The sequence below is a fragment of the Scyliorhinus torazame genome, chromosome 1 (genome assembly GCF_047496885.1).
Source record: "Scyliorhinus torazame isolate Kashiwa2021f chromosome 1, sScyTor2.1, whole genome shotgun sequence".
NCBI lineage: Eukaryota > Metazoa > Chordata > Chondrichthyes > Carcharhiniformes > Scyliorhinidae > Scyliorhinus > Scyliorhinus torazame.
In genome coordinates, this window is record NC_092707.1 from 304,291,706 (window position 1) to 304,316,288 (window position 24,583).

Below are 24,583 nucleotides of genomic sequence, written 5' to 3' on the forward strand. Positions count from 1 at the left end.
CATCCCCTCGCATCCAAGGATATCTTGCTTCCACATCACTTAGACGGCTGATAAGTATAGTGCACTATCTGCAGACTCTGCCACATGTGGGGCAGGTTGCGTTTGAAGGGCTGGGTAGATGGGTTTGTTATGGGCCAGGGTTTAGAGAACCCCAAAGTGTATCATGGAGTTCAGCTGACCCACAACTTTTAATAGATTGTGGTATGGGGAGCACACGGCCCACTCTACAGGTGTGGTACAGCAGAAATGGACAAGTATTTTTTAAAGCCAAACAATGTTTATTCTATGAACTCAAGTTAACCTTTTTAAAACATAGTGAACATCTTAGCAACCATCAATTCAAATACAACCCCCAAAGAACACAGCACTAAGTAATGCTTAATAACTTCCCAAACAACATCCAGAAGACAAAAGAAACACCTTTGAACAGAAGCACATTGGGTTTACATTCACGACTGAGAACATTTATAATTCCGAATTCACCAAATGATCAAGAGTTAGTCTTTTGATGGCATAGAGAACAGCAGTACACCTGCTGTGTCTGGCTTCAGCTCCAACACTGAAAACGAAACAATCACACCCTGCAGCCTGCTCAAAAGCTAAAGTAAAAAGCTGACAGACAGCCCAGCCCCACCCACTCTCTGACATCACTGCAGTAGTAAACACCCATTTCTTAACAGTACTCTCACTACAGATATTTATATACACACCCATTTATAAACACCCATTTCTTAAAGGTACTCTCACATGACAGGTTGTTCAGAGGTTTGTGTGCTCCCTTCACATCTCAACCTCACCTCTGCAAGTTCCTGATGAAGTCCATTGATGTGTTTGTTGCCTTCCCGAATAAACCTTTCTCCACTTTGGTTGGTCACAAGCCAGGGACTCCCATGAGTCGGTGGGAATGTTTGACTTCACCAGAGATACATTGATCACATTCCAATTCCACTGTCCTCCTGGGAGTCTCTTGCCATGATCAAGTTCCAAGTAGAGCAGTTGCTTCGGGAGTCTGGTGTCGAGTAGATGAATGACTAATCATGTCCAGCGGAGCTGGTCTTGAGTGATTAGCACCTTGATGCTGGGCAGATTGGTGAGGGAGAGAACTGCTTTTGGACCACCTTTTGCAACCACCGAAAGTGGAGTATCTTGCAAAGGTACCGCAGGTGTTACTTCTCTGGTGTTTAGAAGTACCTGCTACAGGTCGTTCAAGTCGCCAAAGCATTTTGGAGCGCGAGTATCACTGCTGCCCCATAAACTATGACTTTTGTTCCAAGTTTCAGATCATAACCCTCAAATATCTCAGTTGGCCGAAGGCTGAGGTGGCACTTTTGGAGGCGATTAGGGAGGAGATTATAGAGAAAGGAAAGGCAAGGCTATGGAAGTATTTAAAATCAAGAGATTTGACTGGAAAGCAGAGGTTATGGAGCACAGTGGTGATACGGGAACCAGACTTGGTGCACACCAAGACACGGAGGCAGAGTTGTGGATGAGCATCAAGTTTGTGGAGCATAAAAATCAAGCTGGCGCTCTACTGCCATGTGGAGGGAGTGGTGCACCATTGGAGATACCATCTTTAGAATGAGATGTTAATCCAAAGCCCCATCTGCTCTGAGGTGGGCAAACAAGAATCCATGGCATTATTTTGTAGAATCTCAGGAGAATTATTCCAGGTGTTCTGCCCAATATTAAACCCTCAAAAACTATCACATTGTGGGAGATTGCTGTGTGCAAATCGGCTGTTGTATTTCCTACTTTACAATAGTAAATACTCTTTCCCCCCCCCCTAGCCCTCCCTCGCAACTAACTCAAAAATTGAGACTGAATGAGGAAGAGGAGATTTTTTAATGTCATTTTTACAATTCCGAACTACTAAAGAAGTATCAGTATTGCAATTAAAGCTGTGATTACAGAATTAGTTTATTTCATGAAATCATAAATTGCTTTGTAAATTATTTGCACAGAATTACTCCTACAGATTTAATTATGCATAAAAACTGAGTTAATATGTAAACTGATGCACAAAATCATGTTGTGGGATGGGATCAAAATGATCATTGAAGTTATTTTGAAAAGTTACTTGTTTTCTTTATAAATTTAGAGTACGCAATTTTTTTTTTCCCATTAAGGGACAATTTAGCCGTGGCCAATTCACCTACCCTGCACATCTTTGGGGTTTGGGGGTGAGACCCACGCGGACATGGGGAGAATGTGCAAACGCCACACGGCATTGACCCGGGGTTGGGATTGAACCCGGGTCCGTAACGCTGTGAGGCAGCAGTGCTAACCACTCTGCCACCGTGCCACCCCATTTTGAAAAGAACACAACAACGAACTAGAACAAAGAAAAGTACAGCACAGTAACAGGCCCTTCGGCCCTCCAAGCCTGTGCCGACCATGCTGCCCATCTAAACTAAAATCTTCTACACCTCCGGGGTCTGTATCCCTCTATTCCCATCCTATTTATGTATTTGTCAAGACGCCCCTTAAACGTCACTGCTTCCACCACCTCCTCTAGGAGCGAGTTCCAGGCACCCACTACCCTCCGTGTAAAAAAAAAAAAACTTGCCTCGTACATCTCCTCTAAACCTTGCCCCTTCGCACCTTAAACCTATGCCCCCTAGTAATTGACCCCTCTACCCTGGGGAAAAGCCTCGGACTATCCACTCTGTCTATGCCCCAATTTTGTAAACCTCTATCAAGTCGCCCCTCAACCTCGACGTTCCAGTGAGAACAAACCGATTTTATTCAACCTCTCCTCACAGCTAATGTCCTCCATACCAGCAACATCCTGGTAAATCCCTTCTGCACACTCTCCAAAGCCTCCACATCCTTTTGGTAGTGTGGCGACCAGAATTGAACATTATACTCCATGGCCTAACTAAGGTTCTATACAGCTGCAACATGACTTGCCAATTTTTATATTCAATGATCCGGCCAATGAAGGCAAGTATGCCTTCTTGACTACCTTCTCCACCTGTGTTGCCACTTTTAGTGACCTGTACACCTAGATCTCTCTGACTGTCAATACTCTTGAGGGTTCTACCATTCACTGTATATTCCCTACCTGAAATAGACCTTCCAAAATGTATTACCTCACATTTGTCCAGATTAAACTCCATCTGCCATCTCTCCGCCCAAGTCTCCAAATGATCTAAATCCTGCTGTATCCTCTGACAGTCCTCATTGCTACCCGCAATTCCACTAATTAAACCAGTTACATTTTCCTCCAAATCATTTATATATACTACGAACAGCAACGGTCCCAGCACTGATCCCCGCGGACCACCACTAGTCACAGCCCTCCAATCAGAAAAGCACCCTTCCATTTCTACTCTCTGTCTTCTATGACCTAGCCAGTTCTGTATCCACCTTGCCAGCTCACCTCTGATCCCGTGTGACTTCACCTTTAGTACTAGTCTACCATGAGGGACCTTGTCAAAGGCCTTCCTGAAGTCCATATAGACAACATCCAATGCTCTACCTGCATTAATCATCTTTGTGACCTCCTCGAAAAATTCTATCAAGTTAATGGGACACAACCTCCCCTTCACAAAACCGTGCTGCCTCTCGCTAATACGGCCACTTGCTTCCAAATGGGAATAGATCCTGCCTCAAATAATTCTCTCCAGTAGTTTGCCTACCACTGACGTAAGGCTCACCGGCCTGTAGTTCCCTGGATTATCCTTGCTACCCTTCTTGAACAAAGGAACGACATTGGCTCTTCTCCAGTCCTCCGGAACATCACCTGAAGACAGTGAGGATCCAAAGATTTCTGTCAAAGCCTCAGCAATTTCTTCTCTTGCCTCCTTCAGTATTCTGGGGTAGATCCCATTAGGCCCTGGGTACTTATCCACCTTTATATTTTTCAAGACGCCCAACACCTCGTCTTTTTGGATCTCAAATGTGACCCAGGCTATCTACACACCCTTCTCCAGACTCAACATCTACCAGTTCCTTCCCTTTGGTGAATACTGATGCAAAGTATTCATTTAGTACCTTGCCCATTTCCTCTGGCTCCACACATAGATTTCCTTGCCTATCCTTCAGTGGGCCAACCCTTTCCCTGACTATCCTCTTGCTTTTTATGTACGTGTAAAAAGGCCTTGGGATTTTCCTCAACCCTATTTGCCAATGACTTTTCGTGGCCCCTTTTAGCCCTCCTGACTCCTTGCTTAAGAAAAGTAACTTAAAGAGGTGAATTGTAATATAACTGGATATAATGAAATATTGACCTCGCACCTGTGTCTTTTAAATCTCAGATTTATTGAGTTTTTATCTTTGACAGGCAGTTTCCTTATCGGCTTGAACCACCTAAAGGCTCCTGTGTTGTTCAGCGAATTCAGTGCACTCACAATTCAGTGTACGTGGCAGGTAAGACATTACCATAATTTCTTCTTGAATTCCCTTTCAGCTTGTGATTTGTAAATCAGTGATTTTATTGAGGACCTAAGTATTCAAAAGTACTTCATTAGCTGCAAAATGCTTTGAGAAATCCGAGGTTAATGCAGACTGCCATGTATGTTGGAGACACCAGGTGTCTGCTTCGGGGAAAAATTATCTTAATCATTTTTACAGTAAATTTTGCTTTAGGAGATTGGCAAAACATGGTGGGCGGAATCTAATCAGCAAGATTTGGCTCCGGTGAAAGAAACTGGAGCAAATCCCACCGGTGGGAAATCTTATGGAATTTTGAGCCACTTTTAAAAGAACATTTTTTAAATCGCTTGAATCACAACACATTCGTGGTGGCCTCCCATTGATTCACTCACCCTGTGGCAGCTTAACCTCTGCAATAAGCCCCCGGGGTTCTCCATATAAACACCTCCCCAGCACTTGTTCCAGATCCAGTCAGGGGATGGTTGCCAGGAAGCCAGTACCGCAATTCACAGAGGAAGCCGTGACCAGACTGTTGGATGACGTGCAGCAGAGGCAGGATGTCCTTGATCCACGGCTGTGCCGACAACCTTCCAGCAAGGTCACCTACCCTGCCTGGGAGGCACTGGCTGCCTTAGTCAGTGCCAGCTCCCTGCAGAAGTGGAGGGGCAGCAGCGCCGCAAGAAGATGAATGACCTGCTTTGCGCAGCCAGGCTAAGCCTGCCACCTTCAGTCTCTCGCTACACACCCTCACACACCCACTGCGTGGGTTTGCAACACCTTTCAAGTAGCCCTCTTTCTCTTTCTCCCCCCCCCCCCCCCTCCAAGTAGCAAATCTGCTCCTCACATTCCCCCTCCCACTCAAGTCCCCCGCATGCCACACCTCATCACCATCTGAATGGCAGGATTCCCACCTACACTCTCCCCATCTGTCTCATTGCAAGAAAAACTGGAGGATAACCGGCGTGAGCGGGCGCAGCCACGTGGAGTCATGCCCGACCTCAGATTCTTCACTCCCTTCGTGGAGAGAGTCCTTGAGTTGGCTGGTAGGAGCAAGACCGCACCTGTGAAGACAGCAGACAATAGTGAGAACCCTCAAGACGCACACTCACGTGAGTAAACATTATCGTATCCCATCATTTATCTCCCATGATGCACTATTGCCATCTCCCTTCCCTTGCAGGGCAATCAGGAGAGCAGCCAGGACCATCCTCTTGCCCCTTGGAGACAATGGACACGAGCAGCTCCGAGGAGGAATTCTCAGATGCAGCTATCGAGGAGGCGTCACCTCTGTCACTCGCACCCTTCACCAGAGCAAATACTCACACCTAGGCGGGATTACATCATAGGCAGGCCTCTGGGACACTTTCTGGTGAGCGCCTCGTAATTGAAGATCTACAGCAGGCGGACGCGGGGACATCCCAGGGAACCGGCACTTGGAGGGATGCCGGAGGTCCAGAACTCTGCTGATCTTCTGGCTCATGACGTTCTACTGGGTCTGGTCGTCCCAGAGCTGCTGGAACTACAAACGCAGAGTCATGAGGATCAGGAAGGGATGACAGCATCTTTCCTCTGACTGCAAGGCTAACTGAAGTTCCATCATCTTCTGTCCGAGGCAATGGTGCCATCACTCTTGTGCATGGATGCCAACACTGCAAGGGTGGCATCCACAATTGAGACCCTGGTGCAGGAGATGCAGTCCATGGTGGAGGATGTGTACTCCATGGTTTAGCTCATGGCCGCTGTGGCTGAGGGCATGGGCTCCATAGTGCAGGGCTTCAACTGCATGGTGCAGGCACTGGTGGCATTCCATGAGTGTCTGCACCGGAGGACGGCCGGGCTTCTGGATCTCACTCCAGCTGCACCACCAACTCGTGGAGGGGCTCATGGGCACCTGAAGGGAAGAGGATGGGCAAGAGCACAGGCCAGGGCCTTCCACCCAGCAAATCCTTAGGGTATTCAGCCCATGTGGGCAACACCTCTTGCGCGCCGAATACCGAGGAGGGCAGCACTGCAACACCCGGGCTTCCCAAAAGTAGGCCTGGACCCTCTCAGGCATCAGGGCATGGAAGGCAGCTGGCTGCCTCAACCTCAGCTGTGGATCCTGCGGATACACCTAGACATAGCGGGAGGGTAAGGAAGGGTAAGAAACTAGGCACCTATGGTCACGGGTGAACCTAGACACTAGTTGAGATGGGTCACCAGTGTAATATAGCTCTTGTATTAAACATCACTTTGTTCATCCGCAGGTCCTCCACCCAATTATTTCATGAAACCACGCTCCGCAAACCCCCAGGCACACTATGTGCTTCATCCCAGTGGCGTGTGAGAATAGCAGCGCCATGACTCTCCTTCACTGATAAATCAGTAGAGACGCACTGCTACTGCCAAAAAACAGTGTTGTGCGTACATAATATCTTTAGTGTTTCCTCAAAAGCAGCCTGGTTACTGAACCGGGGTACTTTAAGAGAACGATGGTGTGACGTCATCGCCGTTTGCGCAGGCAAACAGGCAGTCTAATATCCACAGGCAGCCTGTAGCGTTAACATCCTCTAAATAAAACTCTACGTCCTGGTTGAACCTCCAGGGCTTCGATACTCGATCTTGAATCCACCACATAAAAACTGGCGACGAGGCAGGCAAACAGCATTTGTAGGCACCCGAAGAAATAATAAATTATTGAAATCATCGCTACGTGAAACCTGGTAACGAGGGAGCCAAACAATGGTTGCAGCCACTGGAGGAACTGAAAAATCTGAAGGAAACAAGAATGTAGCCCCCCATGTGTCCTGTCCGAAAAAACTCAGTACCCGTGAGTAGCAACTGCCCTGCAACAGCAAATTTAGAGTTGGGGGTGTTGTAAAACACAAAGGGAAACGGGTTGAGCTCTGGTTGTGCCTTGTTTTGGGAGAAAGGAAGCATGGTAGCGGCAAAATTTGTGGCACATTGTACACGCAGGTTTTTACATGGAAAGAAATGGCGGGAGTTTTTGGCAAGGTGGGATATTTGAGAATACAGAGCAATGGAGCTCATGTACAGAACAAATTGACTATTTTGTTCAAGTCAACAAGATAGCAGCAGATATAAAAGTCCCAATATTCCTGAGCATAATGGGGATGGGAATATGATGCAGCCGGAAAAGCCAGGCACAAAAACATACAAAGAAATAATGGCAATTTTGCCGGGACGCCATTCACCAAAACCTTTCGGTCATCGCCGAACAGTTTAACCACGAAGGTGTGAATTGATTACATAGTTTATAACTACCCTGAAAGGATTGGCTGAACACTGCGAATTTGGGGATGTGTTAAACGATACCATCGGAGATAGATTAGTTTAAGGAGCAAAGCTATTCAAAAGCCGTTGTTAACTGAAAACAATCTGACTGTAAAGCTTTGAAAGTTGTTGCATCCATGGAATTAGCAGCCAAAGATGCTAAACAGTTGCGGTGAAACACAAGAATTCAGAAGATGTCGGCCGAAGCTTGAACGCGAACACAGACTCACACTTGGTGTGCAAAAACCGGGCCCTCAGTATCAGATTGTTGATGCAAAGACATAATGTAAAGAAATTGTGGCAGAAAAGGCCACATTGCACATGCTTGAGGAAAAAGAAACCAGCTTCAGATAAAAGTTGCAGGAAGCAAGAGCCAAATAAAAAAAATGGCAAACTGACAAATCTTGATCCAAATTTATCCCTGCAATTGGCATGTGACGCATCACCTTATGGGATTAGGTAGGTGGTTTTCCATATATTGCCCACAATTGAAGAGTAGCTGATGGCCTTCTCATACAGGACCTTGAATAAAACTAAAAGTAAATTATCCGCAGAAAGAAAAAGAAGTCTGAGGAATCATTTTTGGAAGAAAACGGTGCTACCAATTCTGTATGAGAGGAAATTCAATTTATTGATAGATCGTTATCCACTAACACAGATTTTTGGACCTCATACCAAGATTCCGTCACTGGCAGCGAGCAGAGTGCAGAGGTGGGCATTGCTCCTGTCAACACACATGCACAAGTATCGTCAGTCAAACCTTCATGGGGAATGCTGGTGGACTTCCCTGACTACCCTTGCCAAATAGTTCATCGATAAGCAGTTATGTGGAAACATTTTCTACTTCAAGCAAGTAGATAACACTCCTGTAAGCACAGGGCAGGCGAAGAAGCATACCAGAAATGATCCAGCACTGTCAGAGGTTATGGACATTGTTATGGGCAAGGCATTTTCAGAACCCCAAAATATATCATGGAGTTAAACCTACCTCTCCCTTTAATGGATTTGTTGCTTTTCCTAGCACACGGCTTGTTCCCTAGGTGTGGGATTACAATTATGGACACGTGGGTTTTTAAACATAAAACACTGTTTATTCCATGAACTCAACTTAACATCTTAAATAAACATTGGATCTCTTAACACCCCTTACTTCAAAGATAACTCAGAAAATATTGCAACAGTAAATAATTCCTCCAAAATGTTCCTTCAAGCTTCCAACAGAAGCTTTACACAGAATCACATCAGGTTAAAGGCTTTACAATTATGAGTTTAAATCACCCAAATGATCCAGAGATAGTCTCTCATGGCAGAGATCCAGCTCACTGCAAACACAGACCCTCCCAAGCTCTTTTTAAACTGCAAAGTGGCTGACCTGACCTCAGCTCCACCCACTCTCTGACATCACTGTTTTCTTAAAGGTACATGTCTTAAAAGTACTCTCACATGACAACATGGTGATTCGAGGCAAGGCTTCAGGAGAAAACCCTGAGTTAAAGCCATCTTCCACCCAAAGACTTGAATTATCCATACAGGAAGGATGTCTCCTCTAGGGAATGAGAGTCATCATTCCACCATTATTAAGAAAACGTGTTTTAAACCAATTACACTGTGGCCACTGTGGTATTGCAAGGATCAAGGAGATGGCCAGATGCTTTTTTTGGTGGCCAGGGCTAGATGCCGAAATTGAGAAGACGGTGGAAATGTGTTCATCCTGTGCAAAAGTCTGGAACCTGCCAGATGCACCGGTGGAAAGGACCAGAAGAGGCCTGGCAATGGGTACATGGTGATCACGTCGGACCATTTGAAGGGCGCGTGTTTCTCATTCTAGTCGATGCTCACTTGAAATGGCCTGAAGTTGCCGTCGTGAAGTCAACGTCATCAGAGAACACAACTGAGAGATTAGGTGAAATCTTCAGCAGATTTGGTTAACCTGAACAACTGAGTGATAATGGACAGCAGTTGATATCGAGAGTTCATAAACTGCTTAAAGGAGAGCAGAATTCAACACATCCTTATCACCCTGCCACAAATAGGCTGGCAGAATGTCTTGTACAGACGATGAAACATTCATTAAAAGGTAACCAGACAACAAGGTTCATTGTCTAAATGCTTGAGTCAGTTCCTGCTCATGTCCAGGAATACTGCGCACTCAACAACCCAAGTTTCTCCGGCAATTCTAATGGCTAAACGTCACCATGCACTGCATTCGATCTGCTAAAGCCACCCAAGACAAAATAAATTGTTCAGAAAAAGCAGCAGGACCTGGTCATACAACTGGAGAATGAGGAGAAACATCATCTTTTTTATTGCCAGATCAAAACGTTCTGGCAAGAAATTATACCACAAGTGAAAAGCGAATTCCTGCCACCATCTTGGCACAAACAGGACCGGTCTCCTACACTACAAACCCGAGACCTTGTAATATGGAGAAGGCGTGTGGATCAACATTTGGCTTCGAGAGCCAATCCTTCAGAGGCAGAACCGACCAAGTCCAAATCCAGCTGTGCCAAGAGACGACGCCTGGACCTTCCCGAGAACCTGACACTCACCGAATCAATTGGGGAAAACAACACCTCAATTGTGAATCAAACAGCAAGTCAACCTCCGATCACTGCATCAACTCTGGTTAAGGTAGCCACTGATGATGCTCATACCAAGCCAAAGACACCAAAGCTTGAAGCAAGTACTAAAAAAACACCGACAACGGCGACTTCTGGAATGTCTGACCTATTGACTTGTTCGCTGATTGTTCATGTTGCGAATTTATGTGATACTGTTTCTTGTGCCAAGGACCTTGATTTAAAGGGGAAGGAAATGTTGTGTATTCATAGTGTTTCCTCACAAGCACCCATGTAGCTTGTGGGGCACTTTAAGAGGACTATGGCAACGGTGTCATCGGTCGTTTGAGCAGGCAAATGGGCAGTCTAACACCGAAGCCTATAGTGTTAACGTCATCTAAATAAAGCTCTTTGTTTTAGTTGAACCTCCAAGGCCTGCAGACTCAATCTTGAATCCACCACAACCAGGTTCCCTGACCTCAAAGGGGGCTGCAGTAGATGTGGTAAGTCATCTATCGTTCCTGAACACCGTAAGTCCATTCATCGGCAGGATGCGTTCAGCTTGTTGCTATCTTTACTTGCTATAAATATGGCAGTCAATGAGGTTGCCCCTTCTTTATCTAGATACTGATATGATATGCTCTCAAAGTAGCCAGGTATTAAATGATACCCCCACAAGGTTCAAACGGGTATTGATCAAAAAACCAAACAACCAGTTAGTTAGTTCCAGATCAATGGCACTTTATTTACACACAAGATTAACTTACACATGCAACATAAACACTACGAGCTAAACTACACCGAACAACTATGACAACATGTACTTAACTTCAGGCACCTGGCTTAGGTTAGAGGAATCTGGATCGGCTGGATCTGGAGACGTAACTGCGGTTCAGCTCGGCTCATCCGTCTGGTAGCGAGCATTGAACTTGGACTTGCTTCTGGTGGTGGTGCTGCAGTTGGAGATGGACGTTGCCGGAACACCAGGTCCAAAAGAGATCGAACACGTGGCAGTGTCTCTCTTTATCCTTGGGGGTTTTGCGCTCTTTTGGGCGGTCCTTAGGTTTGGACCCAATTAATTGGGCTGTTCTCGATCACTGCCTTCGATCTGAGCCAATAAAGGGGCGGGTGCCTTGATGGCTGGGCGTGTCCTAAGCGGTCATTGACCTTGCTGTTTATGCTTCCTGAGTAAAGGGAGTGGTGCCGATGTGTCTGGGATTGTATTGGTTACCTGAGTATCAGTCCTTTGTCTTAAGGAGATGGGTCATTAAAATGCTAATCGGTTGGGGGTTTCGATGCTATCTGGATTCTCTGCTCACGAATATACATGCAGGCTCTGTGCCTGCCTGAATCGTACATTGTCCATATTTCCTTTTAGGCTTTGCGAACGTCCATGTTTCTTGTTGTAAGTGGCCATTCCAGATGGCTATAAGCTCTCTATCAAGCAGTTGTCAGACATATCACTGAGTCCTCAATGCAAGTCATCATCATTCACCTGCACAGTACGCCCAATGCCTTTTGTGAAGAATGTCAGCACCATCACAAGAACCTACCATTGGCACCACATAGACCCCATGGTGGGAGAAATCTTCACTCCCTAGTCCTGGTTTTCACCGAACCAAGAGGCAATGAAGGTGTCTCTAACCCTTTGGCCTATGTGTGCCCTGGCCATCGCCTGAGGTTATTCACCATCCTCCACATTTTGCTCTTCACCGCCCTCCTCTTCCTCTGCCTCCTCCATGGCTGTATCACTCCACTACCCTCCTGGTCCAGCTGGTCTCCCCTCTGCAGCACCAGGTTGTAGAGAGTGCAGCAGACCACCATTATATGGGACACCCTCTGGGGGCTGTATTGGAAGGCACTCCCACTGGTCCAGGCACCAGAACTGCATTTGAGCAGTCCAATCGCCTACTTGGCCAGTGCACATGTTGAAGCATGAGCTTCATTATAGCGAGTCTCCAATGGTGTTTGTGACCTCCGCACTGGTGCCATCAGCCAGCTCCTGATTTTCACATAATAGATCTGAAATCTATGTAATATTGGCCCTATCTCATCCCGAAACAACTTTAGTGCATCTTTTGATGAAATACGGGCAGGACGGTAGCATTGTGGATAGCACAATTGCTTCACAGCTCCAGGGTCCCAGGTTCGATTCCGGCTTGGGTCACTGTCTGTGCGGAGTCTGCACATCCTCCCCGTGTGTGCGTGGGTTTCCTCCGGGTGCTCCGGTTTCCTCCCACAGTCCAAAGATGAGCGGGTTAGGTGGATTGGCCATGATAAATTGCCCTTAGTGTCCAAAATTGCCCTTAGTGTTGGGTGGGGTTACTGGGTTATGGAGATAGGGTGGAGGTGTTGACCTTGGGTTGGGTGCTCTTTCCAAGAGCCGGTGCAGACTCGATGGGCCGAATCGCCTCCTTCTGCACTGTAAATTCTATGACAAATACTGCGCATTTAGCCAGTGGCAATTCGGTTAGCTGAATTTTGTTAGTCCTAAAATATAGAATAATATTAAAATAAAAGTACTGTAGATGCTGGAAATCTGAAATTAAAATCAGAAAATGCTGACAAGCCTGGCAGCATCCGTGGAAAGAGAAATAAAGATTAAATTTAAAGTCCATCTGTCTCACGGCGCCGAGGTCCCAGGTTCGATCCTGGCTCTGGGTCACTGTCTGTGTGGAGTTTGCACATTCTCCCCGTATTTGTGTGGGTTTCGCCTCCACAACCCAAAGATGTGCAAGGTAGGTGGATTGGCCACGCTAAATTGCCCCTTAATTGGAAAAAATGAATTGGGTACTCTAAATTTATATTAAAAAATTAAAGTCCATATGACTCTTAAGAGATAACAGAGGGAGAACTTTGATGGATTATATACTGTACAAGAGGGGTTGGAGCAGAGTCGAAGGTCAGTGATCGGTGGAAGCTAGGAGAGATTGCAACAAAGATGCGTGTGCACGAGACAGAGGAAACATTAATGGTAGTGTGAAGGGCTAGTGAAGGTTATTGGCATAAAGGGAAGAACAATATTAATTGTGATGGTACTGGAGGGGGTATCGTGTCCTTTATCTTGCTTCATTTGAACTTTGTACTTCGATAACTTAATATGTACCATTGTTGGCAATTGTGATACAAATACAGCAAATAACCCACAAGATGGGAATTTCTTTGAAGATTAAAAAGTAGATACCTGTGTTTCTTTCAGGCAGATACAACAAGTTCTCCAGGACTCTGCCACAGACTCCTTGGGTTATAGATGGAGAGAGAAAAATGGAGTCTTCAGTGGAGGAACTTATAGGAGAGCCACTGAAGAAGCTGTTTAAAGTAGATAGTAAGTTACCTGAATAAAATGAAATGCTTAAATGTTTTTTTTCTTTACATTGTTGTGTGTCTCACCATAATGGCTGACTTTCCACAATCAGAGCTGGTGATTCGGAATTTTGTCTTAATGTACATGGCCCTAAGCTGTGATTGTACCAACTCCAGTGAAACATCAATCTGGAAAGACTGATTTTTGTTTCCCTTGCTCAACTGCTGCAATATTGTAGTTCAATGAAGTTTCACTTTGTGCATATTCACCTGAATGTGTGCATTCACCTGCAGTATTCAAGGAATCTCAGCAAGTAATGTAACTCATTTTGCTGTTATGACTATGTTTACAAGTGTTACATATGAACATGCGGTAAAGACCAGCTAGTCCATCAAGTCTGTCTCACACACGCAAAGCCTGAGCCACCATAACAAAATGCTTCCTAACATTCTGCAGGGAGAGATGAAAACTCCAATGGATGGTCCAGTGAATCCCGACAGTGCAGAAGGAGGCCATTTGGCACATCGAGTCTGCACTTACCCTCTGAAAGGATAACCTACCTAGATCCACTCCCCCACGCATATCCCTGTAACCCCACCTAACCGGCCCATTTTTGGACGTTAAGGGGAATTTCTTTAGCATGGCCAATCCAACTAACCTGCACATCTTTGGATTGTGGGAGGAAACCGGAGCACTCGGAGGAAACCCATGCAATCACTGGGAGAGCGTGCAAAAGCCACACAGTCACCCAAGGCCGGATTCGAACTTCGATCCCTGGCGCTGTGAGGCAGCAGTACCTTTTTTTTTAATAAATGTTTTTTATTGGGTTTTTGAACAAAGTATATTTACCGTTATGTACACAGAATATAAAAGAGAAGAGCACACACAAACATACCAATAAAATAAAATAACTGGTAAGGTATTATGCACCAGCTCAACAGCAGCAACTCTGTACAATTGGCAATATTATTTTTAACACCTACGTAGGCATCTGTTTTTGTGTGGAGGGGGGCGGCAGTACTAACCACTGTGCCACCATGCCACCCACTGTGGGGTGTGGGGGGGGGGGTCTAGATAGTTCTTCTCTAACCTCCATAGGTGATTGAACCCAGCCCAGATCATCACATTGATCATGTGTGTGTTAACTGTACATCCACTTAACGTTTATCTGATGCATTCTCTGTCCCAGCCAAGAACTGGTTTCTTAAATGCTTGCAGAGAATCAGCACATACCACGTAAGCCGACAATACATTACAGACTCGCACTGTCGAGTGAATATGCTTGTGTGAGTGTCTGAGGCAGCAGCCAAGCTCTTCCTAGGACAGCAGATTTATGAAGGGATATCCTTTTGTTCTCATAAGCCAGGCAGCCCTGCTATTGCTCCATACTTATCAATCTCTGCTTATATTTGCAATGTCATTTTTCCATGAAGTACTGAGGGAAAAAAAATAAAATGTGCAAGATCTGTTCCTTCAAGTTCCACTTCAGGTATTTTGAACTGGGTTTTTCTTTAAAGAACTTTGTGGGGGAATGTTAGAAGTTAATAATTATTTTGATCTGCTAATGTAAGTGTAATGTAAAAGCATTCTTTCGAATGGTGATTGGAGCAGTTCTTCTATCCTTCTCCCACCTCCCATCTGTCATAATATACATCTATGTATACAATGGAGTGCAGACAGGCAGTGATTGACACACAGGATGACCAGAAAGCGCGCACAACAGAGCAGCCAATCACCAGTCAGGACACGACTACTATAAAGCCAGAGGGCACCAGTTTTCCCGCTCTCTCGGGACCCAGCCTCTGAGACAGTCCGAGTTTGTGAGCTGGCCAGTGCAAACACCATGTGGTAGCTAGTAAGTCTGGTTAGGCTAGTATCAGGTCTCCAGTCAAGTCAGCATAGTGTCAACCCACAGTTGAACATGTATAATAGTTTAGATGTTAAATAAAATTGTGTTGCATCTTATCCAGTGTTGGAGGTCTGTCTCTCGCTACACTGCATCAAGTGCAGTCCACATCGATCCAGCCTACCCAACACATCACCATCTAATTCATATCAGTTTACCCTTGCAATGAAGTACATTTTTATATTGTCGTTCCTCCAGTCTTAAAGCTTTAATGTAATGATTTAGTAATTTCGCTCCTGTTGCTGGGTCAAAATCCTGGAACACCCTCCCCAACACTGTGGGTGTACCTACACCACATGGACTGCCACCTTCTAAAGGGCAATTAGGAATGTGCTATAAAATTCTGGCCTAGCCTGACGCTATGTCCCGTGAAATAATATTTTTTTTAACTGTATAATTTATATTATAAAACTCTACAATTTGATATTCTGGTAAACCTTTATACCCGCAGATTTAAACTTTTCATCTTCAGGAAGGGAAGATGTTGATGTCAGAGCCTTGGGAAATGGTAACTGTTTTTGCTTCATATGATATGTCTTTCTTTATATGAAACAGTACTTGGTTACATTGCAGTCTTTTAAAGAATAAATTTAGAGTACCCAATTCATTTTCTTTCCAATTAAGGGGCAATTTAGCGTGGCCAATCCACCTACCCTGCACATCTTTTGGATTGTGGGGGCGAAACCCACGCAAACACGGGGAGAATGTGCAAACTCCACACGGACAGTGACCCAGAGCCGGGATCGAACCTGGGACGTCGGCGCCGTGAGGCAGCAGGGCTAACCCACAGCGCCACCGTGCTGCCCTTAAATTGCAGTCTTTTACGGTTAAAATGTTCCCTGTTGCCGAAATTATCTTAAATTAGCACTTAAGACCATAAGACATAGGAGCGGAAGTAAGGCCATTCGGCCCATCGAGTCCACTCCACCATTCAATCATGGCTGATTTCAACTCCATTTACCCGCTCTCTCTCCATAGCCCTTAATTCCTCGAGAAATCAAGAATTTATCAACTTCTGTCTTAAAGACACTCAACGTCCTGGCCTCCACTGCCCTCTGTGGCAATGAATTCCACAGACCCACCACTCTCTGGCTGAAGAAATGTCTCCTCATCTCTGTTCTAAAGTGACTCCCTTTTATTCTAAGGCTGTGCCCCCGGGTCCTAGTCTCCCCTGCTAATGGAAACAACTTCCCTACATCCACCCTATCTAAGCCATTCATTATCTTGTAAGCTTCTATTAGATCTCCTCTCAACCTCCTAAACTCCAATGAATATAATCCCAGGATCCTCAGACGTTCATCGTATGTTAGGCCTACCATTCCTGGGATCATCCGTGTGAATCTCCGCTGGACCCGCTCCAGTGCCAGTATGTCTTTCCTGAGGTGTGGGGCCCAAAATTGCTCACAGTATTCTAAATGGGGCCTAACTAATGCTTTATAAAGCTTCAGAAGTACATCCCTGCTTTTATATTCCAAGCCTCTTGAGATGAATGACAACATTGCATTTGCTTTCTTAATTACGGACTCAACCTGCAAGTTTACCTTTAGAGAATCCTGGACTAGGACTCCCAAGTCCCTTTGAACTTCAGCATTATGAATGTTGTCACCGTTTAGAAAATAGTCCATGCCTCTATTCTTTTTTCCAAAGTGCAAGACCTCGCACTTGCCCACGTTGAATTTCATCAGCCATTTCTTGGACCACTCTCCTAAACTGTCTAAATCTTTCTGCAGCCTCCCCACCTCCTCCATACTACCTGCCCCTCCACCTATCTTCGTATCATCGGCAAACTTAGCCTGAATGCCCCCAGTCCCGTCATCTAGATCGTTAATATATAAAGAGAACAGCTGTGGCCCCAACACTGAACCCTGCGGGACACCACTCGTCACTGGTTGCCATTCCGAAAAAGAACCTTTTATCCCCACTCTCTGCCTTCTGCCTGACAGCCAATCGTCAATCCATGTTGTGTTACCACACACGAATATATTAAAACAAAGGGATTTAGGTGTCCTTGTCCACATCAGTAAATTGGTGTAATCTGTTTTAAATCAAAGATACTAATGGAATATTGGTCTTTATCTCAAAGGTTTGGGAATGAAAAGGGGAGAACATTATGCTCCAGTTGAACAGAGTTTTGTTCAGATCACATCTGCAGCACTGCAAGCACCACCCCGCACATTAGCCTTCGAAATAAAAGTGCAAAATGCTGGAAATACTCTGCAGGTCAGGCAGCGTTTATGGTGAAAGAAACCGAAGCAACGTTTTCGGTCAAGGACATTTTGTCAAAATTGAAAGAAGTTAGAGATCTAATTGGTTTTAACTAAATGCCGAGGCTGCAGAAGCTGGGGTGGGAGGAGGGAATGGTCGGGTGGGGAGAACGATTGGGTGAGAGCTGGGTGAGATTAAAAGACACCAGGGATGATGCAAATGGTAATGGAACAAGTAAAGAAACAAAAGATGGGTCTAGAGGAGGTGCAATTGGGAATAACAGAAAAATGGGACAAAGGTTATAATCCAATGCTTGTTGAACTCGGTGTTGAGTCCAGAAGGTTGTAAAATGCCTGTGATAAAACAAGGTGTTGCTCCCTTAACTTACAATGAGTTTCATTAGAACCATGTAAAAAGCTAAGGACCGCGAGATCAGATTGGGAACAAGGTGGAGAATTAAAATGACAGGTGAGTGACCACTCTGGGCCTAGCGCTCAGACTAAATGGAGGTTTTCAGCAAAGTGGTTGTCCAGTCTTCAGCTGGTTTTCTCAATGCAGTAAATGCAATATACTAAATTGAAAGAAGTTCAAATAAATTACTGTTTTAACTGGAAGGAGTGTATGAGGTCTGTAAGGTGGGATGTGAGGAGGTAAATGGGCAGGCATTGAATCTCCAGTGCTTGCACGTGAATAGGAGTTGGAGGTGATTGGGGGGGGTGGGCCAGTGGGGGAATCTAGGACGAGGGGCAACGTTTCAGACTAAGGTGTTTCCCATTGAAGGTTGAGATAAGGAGGAATTTCTTGAGAGTGCTGATCTTTGGAATTCTCTGCTCCAGAGATCTGTGTGCAGGCTGTCATTGAATATGTTCAAGGCTGAGCTAGACACTTGTATTCAAACTATAAGGGGATCAGGGGTTACGGGGAACAGGAAAATGGAATTGAGGCCAAGATCAGATTAGCCATAATAACAGTAAATGCTGGAAAGCCTCAACAGGTTGGTCAGTATCTGGGGATAGTGAAACAGTTTTTGTTTTGAGTCCCTATGACTCTTCAGAGCTGCTCCTCTCTGTTCTGAAGAAGTCAAAGGGACTCAAAATGTTGACTCTCTTTCTCTCCCACAGAATATCCCAGACGTGCTGGTTTTTCCAGCCTGGTTTGTTTTCATTTCAGATTTCCAGCATCCTCAGTATTTTGCTTTTGTATCACATTAGCCACGATCTTATTGAGCAGGCTCGAGGGGCTGTATGGCCAATTCTTGCTCTTATTTCTCATGTTCTTATACTGAGGAGGCAGTATATGCAACAGTGAACATAGGCCTGCTGTTAAAGTAGGAAACATCCTTGAGCAAACCAGTCAGATTGAGAAATTGAAAGCAGAAGTGCAGCTGATAGTTAATCGCAATGTGTAGATTTTGTGCTCGAAAGACTAAATACTCTACTCCTGTTTCTATCACTATATGTAATTGCAAGTTATTTTCTGAACTGAAGGCTGCAAGAAAATAAGTAATGTATAAATAGGGCAGCACGGAGACACAGTGGTTAGCACTGCTGCCTCACAGCACCAGGGACACAAACACCAGGGACACAAACACCAGGGACACAGGTTCAATTCCAGCCTTGGGTGACTGACTATGTGGATAGTCATTCTCCCCGTGTCTGCGTGGGTTTCCTTGCACGGTCCAAAGATGTGCAGGTTAGGTGGGGATATGGCGATAGGGCAATGAGTGAGCCTAAGTAGGGTACTCTGGGGAGGGTCGGTGCAGACTCGATGGGCTGAATGGCCTTCTGCATTGTAGGGTTTCTACGGATTCTTTGAACAGACTGTATTTTTAAAACTTACTTCAAAGGGTAAGGCGTGAATCAGACATGTAAAAAAAATGTGAGGTGTGGCATTTGTGAGCTACTGTAAGAGGAATTTGGTGAGTTTTGAATAAAAGGAACGGATTTGCATTTATGTAGCACCTGCCATGTCCCCATGATGTCTCCAAGCCCTTCGCAAGCAGTGAACTATATTTTTTTTAAAAATCTTTTTATTGGCTTTTCTCATATTTATAAACAGTTGTTACTTATACATTACATTTTTCTTGCCCGGGCTAATTTGCTTTATTTTACAGAGAGGTTTGTTTTGTCCTTCATTTGACTAACTATGTACATTTTGCTGCCCTCTGGATCGGTCTATGATATCTCTCCCCCCCCCCTTATTGGTTTCAGCACCCTTCCTCGTCTCTTGTGGTTTCCCCATTTTCCCTTCCTCCCCCCGGGGTTGTGCAGTCCTTTGGTTCTTCATCGTTTTTTTCCCCTGGCTTACTCCTCGTTGCTGGCCTCGAACAGGTTTTGGAACAGGCCGACGAACTGTCCCCAAGTATCCAGGAAGTCTTCCTCTGACCCTCGGGTGGCGTACTTAATCTTCTCCAGGTGGAGAAATTCCGAGAGGTCAGTGAGCCAGTCTGCAGCTGTGGGTGGTGCTGCCGATCGCCAGCCAAGCAGGATTCTCCGGCGCGCGATTAGGGGAACGAAAGCGAGGGCGTTGGCCCCCTTCCCCATGTGTAGCTCTGGCTGCTCCGATACCCTGAAAATTGCCACTATTAGGCATGGCTTCACCCTCACCCCCACAACCTTGGACATTGCCTCTGAGAAGGCTGTCCAGAACCCAGCAAGCTTGGGGCAAGTCCAAAACACGTGGGTGTGGTTGGCTGGGCCCCTCTGGCACTGCTCACATTTATCCTCCACCTCCGGGAAGAACCTGCTCATTCGGGTTCTGGTCAGGTGCGCTCTGTGCACCACTTTGAGCTGCATTAGGCTTAGCCTTGCGCAGGAGGAGGTGGAGCTCACCCTGCTCAGTGCTTCGCTCCAGAGTCCCCATCCTACCTCTGTCCTCAGTTCGTCCTCCCATTCTTGTCTGGTCCTGACCAGTGGTGTTCGGGCTCTGTCCAGTAGCTGTCTGTATATTTTCCATCATAGCCCCCTCTTTTTCGCTGCTTGTGCCTATCAGATCCTCTAGTAGTGTGCTTTCTGGGGCCCCGGGGTACCCTACTGTCTCTTTGCAGAGGAAGTGCTTTATTTCAAGGTGTCTCAATTCCTGTCCTCTTGCTAGTTTCCACTTCCTCGTCAGTTCGTCCAGTGTCGCCAGTCTGCGCCCTGCATAGAAGTCCCAACCTTAAGTGGTGAATTATTTTTGAAGTCAAGTTACAGGTATTTTCCTGCAAACACAGCAGCCATTTTGGACGAAGCAGTATCCCACAAATAGTAAAATAACCATTTTAATGATGCTGCTTGAGAGCTAAATGTTGCCAAGGACAACAGGAAAGTTTCTCAGCTCCCTTTGTCTTTGGCATCCATGTGGGTGTGCCCTTGGTTTGGCATCGCGTCTGATAAACAACACTTCGTACAGTGAGCACCCATTCATTACTGCACTGGAATGTCAACCTCGATGATGTGTGCAAGACTGTGGAACAGGAGTGTGACCACTGAACTAAGGCTTGACACCATTGATATATTGGATTGTTGGTTTTTATGGGTTATTTGGTGGTCTGATTTTTATGGATTATTTGGTGGTCAGAGAATATTATATTTGACTTTGAATAATTACCCAATGTGCTTGAGGAACAGCAACTCCTCCCAAGATTTTTCGATATTTTATCAAATGGGTGAAACTGATTATTTTGTTCCCCTCTCCTTTCTCTTGGTTCCAGGCAGACCCTTTGCAATTGAGCTGCTTAACCCACATAGAACATCGTTTCCTCAGCAAGAGCTTAAAGAGCTTCAAGAGGTAATTAAGAGGTTTGCAAAAGTGAATTCCTTGGGATTTGAATTGGTTTACTGAGTTGTTGACGTGGAATTTTCTTTACAGAAAATTAATGGCTCAACTGATAAAATCAGAGTTCGAGATTTACAAATAGTGACCAGGTAAGCGCGACCAACCCAATCTGCATTTAAGTCAGGCCCCACTCTTCAAAATGGCTTATTAACTAAACAAGCAAATCATGTGTTCCCAATTTGTTTAGGGAGGCAATAGGACACATGAAGGAAGGTGAAGAAGAGAAGACAAAGTCATACCGTGCCCTAATATGGACCGAGAAAGCTATAGGAAAAAATGACATAGATTTTCTCGAGGAATTAAAGGTACTAACAAAACAAAATGTTTGCAAATCTTCAGAATTGCATGTGTGTACAAGATGCTTCAAAAGAGAAAGCTTCTGAGATGGGCACCATGAATGGTCCATCACTTGAATCTTAAGAAAGGTTGTTAAGCCCTATGAGCTTTGGGGCTTTGACTTGTCCCTCAGTGAGAATTAACTTCTGTGGGAGTAACATGGTCAACAATTATTTGCACTTCCTGCTGTTCAGTCTAAACTGAACTTTAACTGAGCATTGACTTGGTCCCTAGTGTTTGTGTGTCCTAAGTATCTTCACACTAAGCAGGCATTTTTTTTAAAAAGCGCTTGATTTTTAATTCTATTCTACTCGAGCTTTGCTTACACTTGTTTTAGAGCAAGCACTTACCCAGCTTTAAACCAAGGATACCGGTGATGGTTTGGGGCTTTCAGCTGGATGATGAATTTGCTATTGAAGCGGTTTTAAAAATGTGAAACTTGCAGCAATTAATGTGAAAGAAAATTTGTATATACACGGAATTTAAGAGAAATGGCTAATGTTCAAATATGCCAATTTAATGTTTCAACACCTCTCTTTAGGACCTAAAACTTGACCAAAAGACTCCATTGCGTGTCCTTCACCGACGGCCTCTAGCTGTAAGAACACGTTTAATACACAGCATGAAAGTGGAGTATATAGATCAACAACATTTTCATCTTATTTTGAAGACTCAGGCTGGGACGTATCTTTTTATATTTTTTTGGCAACAAATAAAGTAAAAGCTGGAAAAGTTCAAAAGCAGTGATCTTTTTGGAGAATGTCTGTGGTTTTAACATTGTGTTCAGTTTTCAGAACTTAAAAAACTGAAGATCTGCTGTTTTAGTCTTACTGAACCAGCATCTACAGCACAATAAACTAAATTAAATCCAGGATGTTGGGTCAAAGAATAAGTCTCTTTGAGAAGTTTCTGACAAAGCAGAGAGTCTCCCTTATCTCTTTTCTAACCGGTGCATCATTTCTTTGTTGGCAGTGTGGCCATTTCCACGGGATACACCATTAAGACGCAAATTTTCCGGTCTCCATATCGTCGGAGACCGGGTGTACGACCCAGGATGTGTGCCGGGACTGTGCTGAAATCCTGACGCACAGACTTCCGAGGAAATTTCCCGAGAAGTTTTTGAGTTTCCAACGGGCAATCCTCAACCACACTACCCCCCCCCCCCCCCCTCCCAAACGTACTACCCCCCCCCACCCAGCCACATCTCTCGACTACTCCGCTGACCAGACCTGACTGCTCCACCATCCAGCTAGCCCCTGACATGACTCATCTGCCATCCTGGCCACCTCCCATCCTACTCATCATCTGTTGCCTCACTCATCTACCTATCTCATTATTCTACATATTCATCCACTCACCCAATCACTAACATTTATAATAACATTTACACTGGAAGCATAAAGTTCATGATTCCCCAGTCCTTCCCACAGTAAAATTGCTCTTGATAAAGATGGTAAACCAGGGTTTCAATCAATATAAGTAATCTCCAATTAGGATCCAGGATGGGATTGTGGTCTATACTGAAGGAGAAGAAGGGAGGATTTCAGAAAAAATTAAATAGATCCTCTCTCTTACATGTATAGTCACAGGGGAACTTTCTGGATGGAGGAGACTGGTCACAGTATCATGCCTTTTATACCCTTCAAGATGCAGATAAGCACCTACAATGCACATCCCAGTATATCATCCAGCCCTGAAAACTTCCGATTTTTGACTGCCTTTAGTTCTGAGGGACCAGATATTCCCAATGCTATGTTTTATGTTTTTTAAATAAATTTAGAATACCCAATTATTTTTTATTCCAATTAAGGGGCAATTAAGCGTGACCTATCCTGCACATCGTTTTAGGTTGTGGGGGTGAGACCCACGCAGATACTGGAAGAAAATGCAAACTCCACACGGACCGTGACCCAGGACCGGGATCGAACCCAGGTCATCAGCGCCATCAGGCAGCAGTGCTAACCACCGCACCATCGTGCCACCTTCGTTTCATGTTAAAGCTAAATAGGATATCTAATGAGTAAATAAATATCAGTGAAATTTTAGACAACTTTAATTACTTATAACAGATGGAAGTATTTTATATCTGTGGCACTGGAATTGTTTAACCTTTTAATAGACACAAATTAGAATCTAGTTGCTCGAGAACTTGTTGAAGCTGACTGAACTTTAACTGGATAGGATGATTACATCATTGCTGATGTTTCATATTTAATATTCCACTCAAGTTTTCTGAACTGTCTGATAGCTACGTTAAAGAGTTTGTACATGGAGACTTTGGACGTACAAAGCCAAATCTTGGCACTCTAATGAACATGACAACAGATATTCTTGAACTTGACGTAGAGGTGAGGGCCCTTTCAATTTTTGTTTATATTTTATGTCAAACATTTGCATGTAAGAGTTTGTGAATCAGCCTCCTGAGCTTGAACAAAGTTCAGTGCTTCACCAATCTGGATACTTGAGCATTGTATTTCTGTGAACGCTTCAAAATATGCATCATCTGGCTTCAAAATAATTTCCTAATGAGTTGCTAATGCTGAATATTGCAAAGAAGAGCTGGATTTTTAAAAAGCACCTTTCATGTTCTCGGGATATTCCTCAAGTGCTTTACACCAGTTTATTTTTAAAGTATAGTCACTTGTAGGAAATGCAATAGTTAATTTGCATACAGCAAAAAGGTGATTACAGAAAAATGGGATGACTCACCAGTTCTGTTTTTGATATGGTTGAGGGAGGAATGTTGGCCAGGGGACCTCCCTGCTGCTGCTCAAATAGCATAGCCTTGGTTTAACATCCCGTCTGAAA

General features: G+C 44.8%; 1 protein-coding gene across 4 annotated transcripts in view; it reads left to right on the forward strand.

The window, feature by feature from the left end:
- pus10 (pseudouridine synthase 10) overlaps positions 1-24,583 on the forward strand; it is a 100,954-nt gene that overhangs the window by 71,645 nt on the left and 4,726 nt on the right. For 3 of the 4 annotated variants that reach the window (XM_072507800.1, XM_072507802.1, XM_072507803.1), the window contains 8 exons: positions 4,286-4,371; positions 13,408-13,533; positions 15,870-15,926; positions 21,315-21,391; positions 21,473-21,528; positions 21,627-21,744; positions 22,317-22,459; positions 24,024-24,123. In XM_072507800.1, the coding sequence (XP_072363901.1) occupies positions 4,286-4,371; positions 13,408-13,533; positions 15,870-15,926; positions 21,315-21,391; positions 21,473-21,528; positions 21,627-21,744; positions 22,317-22,459; positions 24,024-24,123 (763 nt within the window). The remainder of the gene's footprint in view (positions 1-4,285; positions 4,372-13,407; positions 13,534-15,869; positions 15,927-21,314; positions 21,392-21,472; positions 21,529-21,626; positions 21,745-22,316; positions 22,460-24,023; positions 24,124-24,583) is intronic. The other variant, XM_072507801.1, reaches the window with a different exon arrangement.